This window comes from Prionailurus viverrinus, chromosome D1 (assembly GCF_022837055.1).
Source record: "Prionailurus viverrinus isolate Anna chromosome D1, UM_Priviv_1.0, whole genome shotgun sequence".
Classification (NCBI taxonomy): domain Eukaryota; kingdom Metazoa; phylum Chordata; class Mammalia; order Carnivora; family Felidae; genus Prionailurus; species Prionailurus viverrinus.
In genome coordinates this window covers 100,420,612-100,435,205 of record NC_062570.1, presented here as the reverse complement: position 1 = coordinate 100,435,205, position 14,594 = coordinate 100,420,612, and the positions used below count along the sequence as shown (strand labels likewise).

The 14,594-nt window shown below is 39.5% G+C and overlaps 1 protein-coding gene across 4 annotated transcripts in view; it reads right to left on the bottom strand.

Annotated features, from left to right (window-relative positions):
• Positions 1-3,914: 3,914 nt before the first annotated feature.
• Positions 3,915-14,594, bottom strand: part of LOC125146965 (olfactory receptor 4B1-like) — a 53,468-nt gene continuing 42,788 nt past the window's right edge. For 3 of the 4 annotated variants that reach the window (XM_047823904.1, XM_047823906.1, XM_047823905.1), the window contains 3 exons: positions 8,886-9,059; positions 8,439-8,549; positions 3,915-4,884 (listed from right to left, as the gene is read on the bottom strand). In XM_047823904.1, coding sequence (XP_047679860.1) covers positions 3,915-4,844 — 930 coding nt within the window. In that variant the 5' untranslated portion in view covers positions 4,845-4,884; positions 8,439-8,549; positions 8,886-9,059. The remainder of the gene's footprint in view (positions 4,885-8,438; positions 8,550-8,885; positions 9,060-14,594) is intronic. The other variant, XM_047823907.1, reaches the window with a different exon arrangement.

Below are 14,594 nucleotides of genomic sequence, written 5' to 3'. Positions count from 1 at the left end.
AATGGAAATACTCTACCTCTTGGTTAGGACTTAGGTTACACAGTTATATAAATTTATCAAAATTCATTGGGTTGTACACTTAAGGTCTGAGCATTCCACGGAATATATCTCAATTAAAAAGAAAAAAACTAGCTGGGATGGGTAACTACAATGGAAGGAACATCTGATCCCAGTGTCAGTGTACTTGAGTTTGTGCTCAAGTTTTGTGCCTGATTTATTCAGAAGCAGAGATTGCTGTGTCCCACAACATTTGTTTTCTCTTTCTTCTTTCTATAGTTTTACAAACTCTGAATTTTTATCTGGGCACATACCCAGGTGGAATAAAAAATTACATTACCCAGCCTCCCTTGCAACTTTATTTTTTTTAATGTTTATTTATTTTTGAGAGAGAGAGAGACAGATGGAGTATGAGCTGGGGAGGGGCAGAGAGAAGAGGGAGACACAGAATCTGAAGCAGGCTCCAGGATCCAAGCTGTCAGCACAGAGCTGGATGCAGGGCTCGAATCTATGAACCGTGAAAACCATGACCTCAGCTGCTTAACCAACTAGATCAACAAATCCATACAACAGAAGTTGAGAAATCGAGTTATGCCAAACTGGCAAAAATTTGCAGACACTATTTCCAAATAGTTCAAATCAAGAGTAAAACCTCCAAGGCAGCAGGGAAGGACGTGTCCATGCCCATTCTCAAGAAAATAAAGAATGTGCTGTAAGCATGACTTTTGTGCTCTTCTTTGATATGTGTATTTGCCATTCAACTCTAGTGAGTTTCTGCTGAAACCGAATAAACACAAACCCTCAGTAGGTGTGCAACAGTGAGGATTCATTCCCACATCAGTGCAGTGTGTCTGCAGGCTGGCTGGGCAGCTCTGTGTCAGGCTGCAATTCGGGGTGGGGGTGGGGCGGTAGGTGAAGTTCTGCTCCACGTGTGTCATTCTACAGCCCAGGTGATGGGGACATCATCTCATGATGGCGAAAGGGACACAAGAGGCAAGAGACACATGAGGTCCCTTAAGTTTTAGGCTCTAATCAGCAAGCTGTCATGTCCATTCATATTCCATCAGCCAGAGCAAGTCATACGGTTGAGGCCAAAGTCAAGGGATAGAAAAGTATATTCCACATGTAGTGGAAAGAACTTCAAGATTACATGGAAAAGGGCATAGACACAAGAAGGAGTAAAACACTAGGGTGAATAACTCAACCTGAAACAGGAAGGCTTGGCTAACACATGTGAAAACATCCCCTCATCTGCTCCCTGTACCTGTGTCCCTTTCTCAAGAAGGTAAACCGAAAATGAAGACATGTAGCAAAGGCAGTTGACCAGACTGAAAACTCAGTTAGTTGGAAGGGAGAAACAAACATACATAAAATTCTTGATATTTATTATTTCCAAAAAAGCTGAAATTCAACACACACAAAAATTTCCCCCAAATATATTGCTCATCACAGGCTGCAGCAAAACATAAGTGCCATGAATTTTATAAAGGCTTAATCGATATATATGTCCGATTAATCAGAAGTTCAGTGTTAGCAAATTTCTGCTTGGGGAATTAGCAAATTGCCAATTAGTGAAGTAGCGAATTTTTAGCAAATTGCTGTTTGGTGACTTTATTTGCAGTGAATTGGCCCAGAACTCTGGATGTAGAGCTATATATGCAAATGAGACTCATCCTTGCCATCAAGACCTGCAGGTGGTTTGGTTTTTCTTTCTTTTTCTTTCTTTCTTTTTCTTTCTTTCTTTCTGTTTACAATCACATAATGTCTTTTGTGGAAAATAATTATGACAAAATAATTAATGCAAATTGAAATGATTAATGCAAAATGGCATCGTTTGAGTTTTTGGAAATACCCTTAATATTTGGCTTAAGAGATACAGCTGAATTCTCACATTGGCTTGTGTATTCAATCTGCTGGATATGTTGTCTTTGTTGAAACATATGGAGAAAATTCAGCCTTGCAGAGATATATAATTGGAAGAAAAAAGATAATGCAAGATGTTAGATTTAAAAATGTTTTTAGTACCTCACTATGTATCCCAAACACTCAAATCTCCATATGCTATCAAATGTTTCTTCCATGCATAAAAATATGATTTATTTACTAGGAATACTCATCTCAGGATATACAGACCTTAAATGATAGAATTTATTTTGACCTATAGTAGGATCGTTTGGCTTCTATTCACAACCCTCAGGCACTCAGCCCAGGGCTTCATTCCTTCATTCCCTAGAGGGAAATTAAAGCAGATGCATTCACAGGAAAACTGTTACATTATGGAAAAGGTTTCTTGCACTTGACCCACGCGTGCATGCCAAGGACCCTGGATCAAGAGTTTCGGTCACGTGCCTGAGGCTGAGCCACCAAGTGATTGAGCTGGATTTTGGTCAGTCACTCTGGCACCAATTCAAATCCATCCACTATGTCCAGGGGCACCACCCTCCCAGATATCACATCTACCAACACTCCCCATGGCAGACATCTCTTCCTAATGACAACCCTGACCTTGTTCAAGCACCGATATGCCCAGCCCAGGAGAAACACAGTGTCTAATCTAAACTGGTAACATAATCCCATTCCTCTTTACCACCATTCACTCTCCCAGCCTCCCTCGCATCTAGGCATGGACATGCGGTTAGAAATAAGAAAATTTTCCGTTCTGGCCAATAAAAAAATATATAAGAATTGTTCTGAGGGGTCTCTGGAAATATTTCCCAAATAAAATGAGAGTCCCTCCTTCCCCTCACATTAGCATATAATACCTAGATGTGCTGCAGCCCTCCTGCTGCCATGGGGCAGGGGGGCAGCCAAGAGAATTCAAGACACACAAACCAGGTGCTCTGGCATCACAGAATTAACAAAACAACCCTAGAATTGCTGGCCCCCAAACTTTTTGTCGAGTAAGCAATACATGTTATATGATTTAAGTCAGGGGTTGCCAAACTTTTCCTGAAAAGGGTGACATATTTTAGGACTTGCAGACCATACAGTCTCCATGACAACCACTCAACCATGCTACTATATCACAAAGGCTACCATAGAGAAAAGCAAAGTAATTGGCATGAACATAGTCCAATAACCTATTTATGGACACTAAAATTTTATACTCCTATAATATTCATGTATCAACAAATATTTTTTGGCTTTGATTTTTTTTTTTAAGTATAAAAACCATGTTGGTTTTTAGGCCATAAAAAAACAGGCAATGAGCTGTATCTGGCTTAAGCAACACCCCAGTGCCCAGACAGCAACTGTCTAGAAAGAAAAAGGTCTTCTAAAATTGTCCAAATTAATGGTTAACAATACCTTCACTGTATTTCACATCCAAGAGACATTTCCATTCTAACAATATCTTATTCCTGTGAAATAAGGCTCATAATGAGGAATTTCAGGCATTAGAATCAGGTAAATAAAGCAGGGGTACCAAATGAAGTATAAAAGCCTCCGTGGGACTCCCACAAGATCTCACAACACTATCAGAGAAGGACAAAGCAAAACATAAACTTCTGTCTCCAAGTGCCACAGACTTCCCACACCCCACAGCATGCTAACACCAAGAGGCAAAGTGAATGAACCCAAGGTTGCACAGGTAGAAAACAACAGGGTGGGAACTCACAGTCTAGGTAATCCCTCCCTGAAGGCTGTGGTGCTTCCAACTATGGGCAACAGAAGAAGAGAAGAGATGCAGCTCTTCTCCAAAACATTCTCCAAACTACAGACAGCAATGAATTGGTGCAGCTGTGATTAATGCAATGGAATATAAGGGGTTCATCTAAATACAAAATATAAATATATAAATCTATATATGTATATATAGACAAACAGGTTAACTTTTCCTCAATTCCTCAGAGTTGACTGAAACCAGAATGCATATTTGGTCACCCCCTAGACACGACAATTTTTTTGTGTTTTCATTTTTAGTCCCTCCCTGAATTCATTCTCTTCCCCCACAGCTTCCTCATGGCATTTTTCACTTCTGCATTCCTGAGTGTGTAGATGATGGGGTTCAGCATAGGGGTTACAACTGTGTAGAACACGGCCACCAGTTTGTCCTCAGTGAAAGTAGAGGGAGGCCGCATGTAGAGGAAGATGGCAGGTCCAAAGAACAAGAGGACCACTGTGATGTGAGAGGCACAGGTGGAGAGGGCTTTGCGCCTCCCCTCTGCAGAATGGTTCCTCAGGTTGTACAGGATGACAATATAGGAGGACACCAGGAGGAGGAAGGAGAAGATAGAAAATAATCCACTGTTGGCCAACACAATAACCCCCTCCACAGAAGTGTCAGTGCAGGAAAGCTTGAATAAGGGATGGAGGTCACAGAAGTAGTGGTCAATCACATTGGGACCACAGAAAGACAACTGGAGAGTGATAATAATCTGGACCATGGAATGAAAAAAGCCCCCGAGCCAGGATCCAGCCACCAGAAGGCGACACACAGACCGGCTCATGATAGTTGTGTAGTGAAGGGGTTTGCAAATGGCCACGTAGCGGTCATAGGCCATTACCGTCAGCAGGAAGATCTCAGTAACTCCAAAGAAGTGGAAGAAGAATATCTGAGCCACACAGCCCTCCAGCGAGATGGTTTTAATCTTGGCAAGTAAGTCTGTCATGAATTTAGGGACAACAGTAGAGGAGTAAGTGATCTCCACCAGGGACAAGTAGCTAAGGAAGAAGTACATGGGGGAATGCAGACTCTTACTGACATTGACTGTCAGAACAATGAGACCATTGCCCACCACTGTGGCCAGGTACACCAGAAGAAACACCACAAAGCACCCTCTCTGCACCTCTGGATCCTGGAAAAGACCGACGATAATTAACTCGGTCACGTTATTTGTACTCGCCATGGAATCTAATCAGGTGTTCTGGGCACAGGTAATGAGAGACCTGCAATAAAACAAACACAGATGGTAACAAATTCTCCTCATTTATAGCACGTTAGACAGTGTAAACCACTTTACAATACAGTAATCACCAATCCATTCATTTAGCCCACATGTACTCACTCAGCATTAAATATTAGCAACCTAACAACAATTGCATAATAGAAAATTAAGGCTCAGGGAGATGGTTATTTAACCAGAATCACACAGAAAGTGGTGAATTCTGGCTTTCAGACTTCAGCCAGGGCTCTTACAAGTTCACCACCAGTTGATGTGAATTTGAGGGGCCATTCAGGTTCATAGCATGCACTTTTACCATCTTCAGTGAAGCTCTCTACTATTGAGGGATCCCCGTGACACGCTTGTGCTCCCAAATTCCTTGTTTCCTTCATCTCTGCCCTGGGAAAACATCTTCCCACTGATAATTCTTCTCTTCCCAAAAGGTCAAGTACAGTTTTCTTCATTCAGTTATACCAGTCTTCAACCTATCATAACAAGAGTCATCCCCTGGAACAGGGGACCTTTTCCACACCTACATCTATCCATTCAGACTATGCAGAAGTATGGATCACAGAACACACTCATGCTAACAATGTCATATGATGCAAAACAATATTCTTCAGATTAAGGTGCCATATTCAGAATATTTTCACCACATACGAGCCATGAGAAATAAGGAATAAATAGTATGAACATCTTGCTTCTCTGCTCTAAAATTTATCCTCCTTGCATGTCCCCTTATCCCTGAAATTTTCAAGAAATACTCTTTTGAAAAAGTAAAAGTGTACCTAAACAGCAAGGACCTAAATCAACAGAAACAACAGTCAGTGATGTAGACAGATGGGAACAGAGCCGTGTGTGTCGAAAATCATCAGGTAAGGACATGGTGATGTGTGAAATATCCTAAGAGAACAGATACAGGACTTCTCATTTTTAAAAAAAGTGTATGAGGAGATGAATATGTTAATCAGCTTAACTGCAGTGATCATTTCATTATGTATATCAGAACATCAAGTTGTAAATATTAAATAGATATCACTTTCATCAAAGAAAGAAAATGTTTAAGATTAAATAAAGTCATCGAACCTAAAAACATTGAGAAACTAGTTTTCAAGAGCAAGAAAATAGTAGAAAAATAGACCGTGGAATTTCAGAGATGCAGAGTATCCTTGATCCTTGACATCGGGCTCTGATTGAGTCCCTTATTCCTCAAATAAATTCCCTTCTTTGCTTAAACTAGTTTGATGGGTTTTTGTTTCTCGGAAGCAAAACCTCCTAAGATAGGAACCTAGGAAAATAAATAAATAAATACATAAACAAACAAACAAACAAACAAACAAACAAATCTGAAAAGCATAGTTGGGACACCTGGGTGGCTCAGTTGGTTAACTGTCCAACTCTTGATTTTGGCTCAAGTAATGATCGCATGATTCGTGAGTTCAAGCCCCATGGAGGCACAGAGCCTGTCTTGGATTCTCTCTCCCTCTCTCCCTGCCCCTCCCCTCCACTTGCACACATTCTCTCTCTCTCTCTCTCTCTCTCTCTCTCTCTCTCTCTCTCAAAATAAATAAACATTTAAAAAGAAAAAGGAAAAAACTGAAAACCATAGCAATATTAAGAAAGTACAAAATATAGTTATGAGTTAGAAAGAACAACTGAAAAATATTCCCTTTACAAAGAAGTTATGCAGAGAAAACCATAAAAATACTAAGGTAACATCAAAAAATCCATGTATAAAATACAAAATATATCCACCCAAAGTGATTTTTATAAACTCAGGTTTAAATAATAAAATTCAACATAAAGATTTCAACTCTCCCTAAATTTATCTACAAATTTAAGCAATCTGAATCATTTCCAATGGAATTTTTCTTTGTAATTTATATAATTACACTAAAGTCCATCTATAGGAGGAAAAAAGCCAGGAAAAGGTGATCAGCCATCCACCAAAGCAAAATAGATGATAGATAGATAGATAGATAGATAGATAGATAGATAGACAGATAGATAAAATAAAACCTGCCCATCCAAGAGCTAAAGTTTCTAGGAATATAGGTACAGCAGAGAAATTACATTGATACCTATGCTAAGCATAGGAAGTATTGCTAAATTCATCAGCGCAGGGCCCTTGACAACAGGTGCAGTGCTGGGAAAACCAAGCACCTAGAAGCATTAGGAATATCTAAAACCATCTCAGCACCCTGGAAAATCAAGTGAATGGATGGTTAGAAGACAAGAGTGTGAGACTCCCCAAGAGTGTGAGACAAGAGTGTGAGACTCACCTTTTACCACAGCCTCACTCACGAGCCCAAGAAAAGGATTTGGACAGAGATTAGGGTTGCAGTTGATAAGACTAACTATGGAGAAACAGGAGACTTACAGGCAAGTGTGACCTGGAAGATACTCTGATCACACCCTCACCCTCCATGCTGCTCAGGCTGTAGCTGAGATCACATTTGACCCATGCCTTCCCTCATGCCCATACCAGTCATCATCACAGCCCATTCATTTCTCATTAAACCATCCCCCTGTGTGCCCTTTCTCTCCATTCTTCCCGCCACCCCTTCTCACACACTGTCATCAGACGCCCAAATTACCAACACCTCTTCATCTTCAGATGCTCCTGCCTATCCATCCTGCACACTGCAGCCAGAAAATTGTGTCCTACATCCTTCTTTCCTCGGATCCTCCTCAGGCATGGCAATAGCTGGGGGGAAACCTGGACTCCTCTGACTTAAAGACTTTCACAGACTAAGCCACCTCAGCAATCAGCTTTTTACCCACCAAACTTTGACTCACCTCTGTTCACATCCTCTCCCCGTCCCACAGCCCACCCTGCTATTCCCACCACGGAGCCCCCCTTCACTCTCTCCTCGTTCTCCCAACACTATCCACCTTCCAACCCAGTTCCGCTGTGTTCAGCAATACTCCAACCCATCTGTACCTTCTCTTCCCTGAGCATTGGAAAATACTTTGATGATTACCCTTCAGTGTAAATCTGGTCATGATACATAAAAATCTATCAGTATCTCCCTATTGCCCACAGCCTAAATTATAATATTCTTAGCATTGAGTCCAGGTCCTGTTTGAACTGGCCATTGTCTGCTTTGCACCCTTACTGTCATTCCCAAATGACTATTACACAGCTATTTCCAAACCAAAGAGGTCCTTTCTTCCTTCTCTGTGTTTAGTATTCCTTCTTTCTAATTGCAAGACGAATCTCACTACAATAAGAATAATGTATCCATTCCTCTGTGCTCTTACAGTAACTTATCATATTTGTTTTTTTAGCAATTAATAGATTCTTTATATTGGTAGCTCGGTAACTATATCCCAAAACTGTAAAGGACATTAAACTGTCAAATTTTACATTTTAGATAATTTCACCACAATAAAAATAAATACGTACATGGAATTCATTATCCCCCTTCCCCAAAAAATCTTCAAAGCAAACTACCTCATTTATAAATGAACACCTGTGGCTTAAAGAGCCTGAATTACCCAATATCCTATGGTTGCTTAAAGACTTTGCACCTTATTTCCAGCCATATCACCCACCTTGAAGTCACAAAATCTGGTGTGGCTTCATTCTACCTTGGAACGAGGAATTGGGTCAGATGGATCTCAAGTGTACTCAAGTGCCTCTAGCTCAGCATGAAGGTAGTCACTCTGTTGGAATAGATAGTTTTCAAGGTGACGATCTGGTTGGAGATGCTAGGATAGTGTGCAGCATTATTTTCCTCTCTAGGAATCCTGGTCCCTGGAAAAGTAAGGTGCTTTGGCTAATATTCCCCACCTAGCTGATTTCTCACTGAAGGGTCCAGTGAGCAAAGTTCAGGTCACACTCAACTAAGCCCTTGAGAGTAGTGCTGAAAATATTTAGATCTTTTACTCAAACCTCCTCTATTTACAAATGAGGCAACAGAGGCTGACAGAGGTTAATTGCTTCCCAAAGCCACACACTAGATACTTGCCAGGTTAATAACTTGGAAATCACTAAGCTACCTTCTGATGGCTCTGGATGGCTGTTGCTACTGCAATTCGAGAATCAGGTCTTGTCCCCAGTAACAAAACACCATGTTCCTGGGGGCTTTCAGAAAACAAATGATGGCATCTATGATGAATCACAGAAGAGGAAAGTTCAGAGGATCTGGATCTGCGTTGATATTTGGATAATATCTAAGAAACAAATAAAAGCCATGGGAATCAGCAAACTCAGAGAATTTAAGATGCTGTGTTTTATGTAGAAAACATACCCACCCACTGAGTCGAAGGGTTCTGATTAAATGCTTAGATCCTTGAACTATTTAAAATAAACTAAGCCACACACTATAATCAAGGGAACAACTTCCCCATGGAATTTCTTTTCTCTCGGGTGAAACTGTCAATTAAACTTGACTTCAGAAAGGTTCAAAATCTGCTTCCATTAGTGACGTTTCTATAAAGTTTTGACACCCAACAATGAGGCAGTAAGAGAAGAAAGTTGAAGGAAGGACATAAAGGGAACTTTTTTCCAGACTGAATGACTAAGAATGGAAAGGAGAATGAAGATAGAGGAAAGTGAGGACTGGACAGGGAGGGGTCAGGACACTTGGGCACTAGCTCTGGTCATAACTGATTAACTACTAATCTGACTATGCCACTCACCTCTCCACTTCTTGCTCTCCCCTGGTTCTCCTTCTATATAAGATGACAGAGTTAAGCTGGATCACCCCTATCGTACCTTCCAATTCTAACATTCATGGATTCATGTATAAGTCACTTAGGGTCCCCAGTGCCTCACCCTCTCCTTCAATAATGATGGTGGTGATAATAATGTAATCGACAGGGGGCAGGTCTGACTGTGAGCCAACACAGCAGGCCTCTCCCCCAGAGGACCAGCATAGGCCGCACCCATGCACCAAATCTACTGATCATGGAGTGCTCCAAAGTGTAAGCTTCACTTCTGGTGAAGATAGGACCAGGCTTTTTTTTTTTTTTCCTTTGAAATCAGCATTAGAGTTTTTTGTTTGTCTGTTACCTTTTCTCATTTTTTTGGATCAGGCTTCTTTTTTCTTCTTTCTTCATTTTTCTTTGGAATCAGGCTTATTGTTTTTTGTCTGTTTGCTTGGGTTTTTGTTCCTTTTCCTTTTCTCTTTTTTGGATCAGTCTTTTTTTTTTTAACGTTTACTTATTTTTGAGAGACAGAATAAGTTCCACAGAGGGGAACAGAGGATCTGAAGCAGACTCTGTGCTGACAGCAGAAAACCCCTCCATGGTCTGAACTCATGAACGATGAGATATGATCTGAGCCAAAGTCAGATGTTTAGCTGACTGAACCACCCAGGCATCCCCAGCCCCCCTTTTTTTTCAATCAGGCTTATTTTAACAAACAAATCAAAGCACACCTAGTTAAAGGTCCAAACACTCCCCACTGTAGGCAAGGAGGAACTCTGCAGGGGACTGACCTGTGGGAAAGAGCAGCCACAACACAACAGCAGAGTGCACACAGCATACACCAAAAACACTTCTTGAAGCTCGAGGCCCTGGACAGTGTATGACCCCTTCTTAATATAGCATTACTGTCGGGAGCAGGAAACAACACTTCAACATGCAAAAGACAGAAACCTAGACAAAATGATGAGATGGAGGACTTCTCCCCAGAAGAAAGACAAGAAGAAATCACAGCCACAGTCACGGATTTACTAAAAACAGATATAAGCAATATTATCTGAATAATAATTTAGAAAAACAGTCATAAGAATACTACATGGGCTTGAAAGAAGCATAGATGACACCAGAGAAACCTTTCAGAGACAAAATACCTTAAACTAGTCAGGCTGAAATAAAAAATGTTATAACTGGGATGTAAAACAGACTGGATGTGATCACAATGAGGATGGAAGAAGCAGAGGAACAAATAGGTGCTATACAAGATAAAATTATAGAAAATAATGAAGGTGAAAAGGAAAGGAAAACTATTAGATCACAAATATAGACTTAGGAAACTCAGTCATTCCATAAAGCTCAATAATATCCATGTCATAGGAATCCCAGAAGAAGAAGAGTAGGAAAAACAGGCAGAAAGATTATTTGAACAAATTATAACTGAGAACTTCCCTAATATGGGGAAGGAAAGATTCAATCAAGTCCAAGAGGCACAGAGAACTCCCTTCAAAATCAACAAAAACAGGTCAACATCAAGACATACCAGCAAAACTTGCAAAATACAAAAATAGGGAATTCTGAAAGCAGCTAGGGACAAATGTCCTTAATCTACAAGGGTAGACACATAAGGTTAGCAGCAGACCTGTCCACAGAATCTTGACAGGCCAGAAAAGAGTGGCAGGATATATTTAACATGCTAAGTGGGGAAAATATGCAGCCAAGAATATTTTATCCAGCAAGGCTGTCATTCAGAACAGAAGGAGAGATAAAGAGTTTCCCAGAAAAGCAAAAACTAAAGGAGTTTGTGAATACTAAACAGCTCTGCAAGAAATATTAAAGGGGACTCTTTGAGAAAGAAAGAGAGACCAAAAGCAACAAAGACTAGAAAGGAACAGAGACAATCTACAGGAACAGCAACATTGCAGATAATACAATGGCACTAAATTCATATCTATCAATAATCACTCTGAATGTAAATGGACTAAATGCTCCAATAAAAAGATATAGGGTATCAGAATGGATGAAAAAACAAGACCCACCCATATGCTGCACATCACAGACTCCTTTTAGACCCAAAGTCACCTGCAGATTGAAAGTGAGGGGATGAAGGACCATCTATCGTGCTAATAGACACCAAAAAAAAAATAAAAATAAAAATAAATAAGCCAGAGTAGTTATACATATATCATACAAACTAGACTTTAAACCAAAGACTGCAACAAGAGATGAAGAAGGGCACTATATCATAATAAAAGGGTCTATCTAACAAGATTATGTAACAATTGTAACTATTTATGCCCCAACTAGAAACAGCCAAATATACAAATCAATTAATAACGAAATAAAGAAATTAATTGATAATGATACAATAATAGTAGGGGACATTAACATCCCACTGACATCAATGGACAGCTCATCTAAGCAGAAGATCAACAAGGAAACAATGGCTTTGAATGACACACTGGACCAGATAGACTTAACAGACATATTCAGAACATTTCATCCTAAAGCAGTAGAACACATATTTTTTTTCAAGTGTACATGGAACATTCTCCAGAACAGATCACATACTGGGTCACAAATCAAGCCTCAACAAATACAAAAATATTGAGACATACCATGCATATTTTCAGACCACAACACTATGAAACTTGAAGTCAACCACAAGAAAAAAATTGGAAAGACTACAAATACATGGAGATTAAAGAACATCCTACTAAAGAATGAATTGGTCAACAAGGAAGTAAAAGAAAAAATGAAAAATATATGGAAGCAAATGAAAATGAAAACATGACAGTACAAAACCTCTGGAATGCAGCAAAGGCAGTCATAAGAGGGACATATGTAGCAATACAGGTCTTACTCAAGAAGTAAGGAAAGTCTCAAATACACAACCTAACCTTACACCTAAAGGAGCTGGAAAAAGAACAAATAAAGCCCCAAACCAGCAGAAGAAGGTAAATAATATAGATTAAAGCATAAATAAGTGATATCGAAATTTTAAAAAAATGGTAGAACAGATCAACAAAGTAGGCACTGATTCTTTGAAAGAATTAACAAAAATGATAAACCTCTAGACAGACTTATCAAAAAGAAAAGAGAAAGGACCCAAACAGATAAAATCACAAAGGAAAGAGGAGAGATCACAACCAACACCATAGAATTACAATTAGAAGAGGATAGTATGAGCATTTATATGCCAACAAATTAGGCAATCTGGAAAAAAATGGATAAATTCCTAGAATCATATACACTACCAAAACTGAAACAGAAATAAATAGAAAATTTGAATAGAACCATAACCAGCAAAGAAATTGAATCTGTGTTCAAAAATCTCCCAATGGACAAGTGTCCAGGGCTAAGTGGCTTCCCAGGGGAATTATACCAGACATTTAAATCAGAGTTAATACCTATTCTTCAGAAAGTGTTCAAAAAAAAGAGAGAAATGGAAGGAAAATTTCCAAACCCATTCTATGAGGCCAGAATTATCTTGATTCCAAAACCAGACCAAGATCACACTAAAAAGGAAAATTATAGACCAATATCCCTGGGGAATATGGATACAAAAATTCTCAATAAGACATTAACATATAGAATCCAATAGTACATTAAGAGAATTATTCACCACGATCAAGTGGGATTTATTCCTGGGCTGCAAGCATGATTCAATATCCACAAATCAATCAACAAGATACACCACATTAATATAAGAAAGGATAAGAACCATATGATCCTCTCAATAGATGCAGAAAAAGCATCTGACAAAATATAGAATCCTTTTTTGGTAAAAACCCTCAAGAAAGTAGGGATAGAAGGAACATACCTCAACATCATAAAGGCCATACATGAAACACCCACAGCTAAGATCATCCTCAATGGGGAAAAATAGAGAGCTTTCCCCCTGAGATCAGAAACACAACAAGGAGGTCCACTCTCACCACTATTGTTCAACATAGTACTGGAAGTCCTAGCCTCAGCAATCAGAAAACAAAAAGAAAGAAAAGGCTTCCAAATCTGCAAGGAAGAAGTCAAACTTTCACTCTCCACAAACATGATACTCTATGTAGAAAATCCAAAAGACTCCACCAAAACATTGCTAGAACTTATACATGAATTCAGCAATGCAATAGGGTATAAAATCAATATACAGAAATCTGTTGAATTTATATACACTAATAATGAAGCAGCAGAGAGAGATATCAAGGAATCAATCCCATTTATAATTGCACCAAAAACCATAAGATACCTAGGAATAAAACTAACCAAAGACATAAGAAAAATCTGGACTCTGAAAACTACTGAACACTTGTGAAAGAAACTGAAGAGGACACAAAGAAGTAGAAAAATATTCCATGATCATGGGTTAGAAGAGCAAACATTTAAATTTTTTTTTTTTTTCAACGTTTATTTATTTTTGGGACAGAGAGAGACAGAGCATGAACGGGTGAGGGGCAGAGAGAGAGGGAGACACAGAATCGGAAACAGGCTCCAGGCTCCGAGCCATCAGCCCAGAGCCTGATGCGGGGCTCGAACTCACAGACCGCGAGATCGTGACCTGGCTGAAGTCGGACGCTTAACCGACTGCGCCACCCAGGCGCCCCGAAGAGCAAACATTTAAAATGTCTATACTACCCAAAGCAATCTATACATTCAATACACTCCCTATCAAAATAACACCAGCACTTTCACAGAACTGGAACAAACAATTCTAAAATGTGTATGGAACCAGAAAAGACCTCGAATAGCCAAAGTAATGTTGAAAAAGAAAAGCAAAGCAGGAGACATCATAATTCAGGACTTCAAGCTGTATTACAAAGCTGTAATCATCAAGACAGTATGGTACTGGCACAAAAACAGAGGTGTAGATCAGTGGAACAGAATAGAGAACCCAGAAATGGACCCAAAACTATATGATCAACTCATCTTTGACAAAGCAGGAAAGAATATTCAATGGAAAAAACGACAGTCTTTTCAACAAATGCTGTTGGAAAAACAGGATAGCGACATGCAGAAGAATGAAACTGGACCACTTTCTTTTCTTACATCACACACAAAAGCAAATTCAAA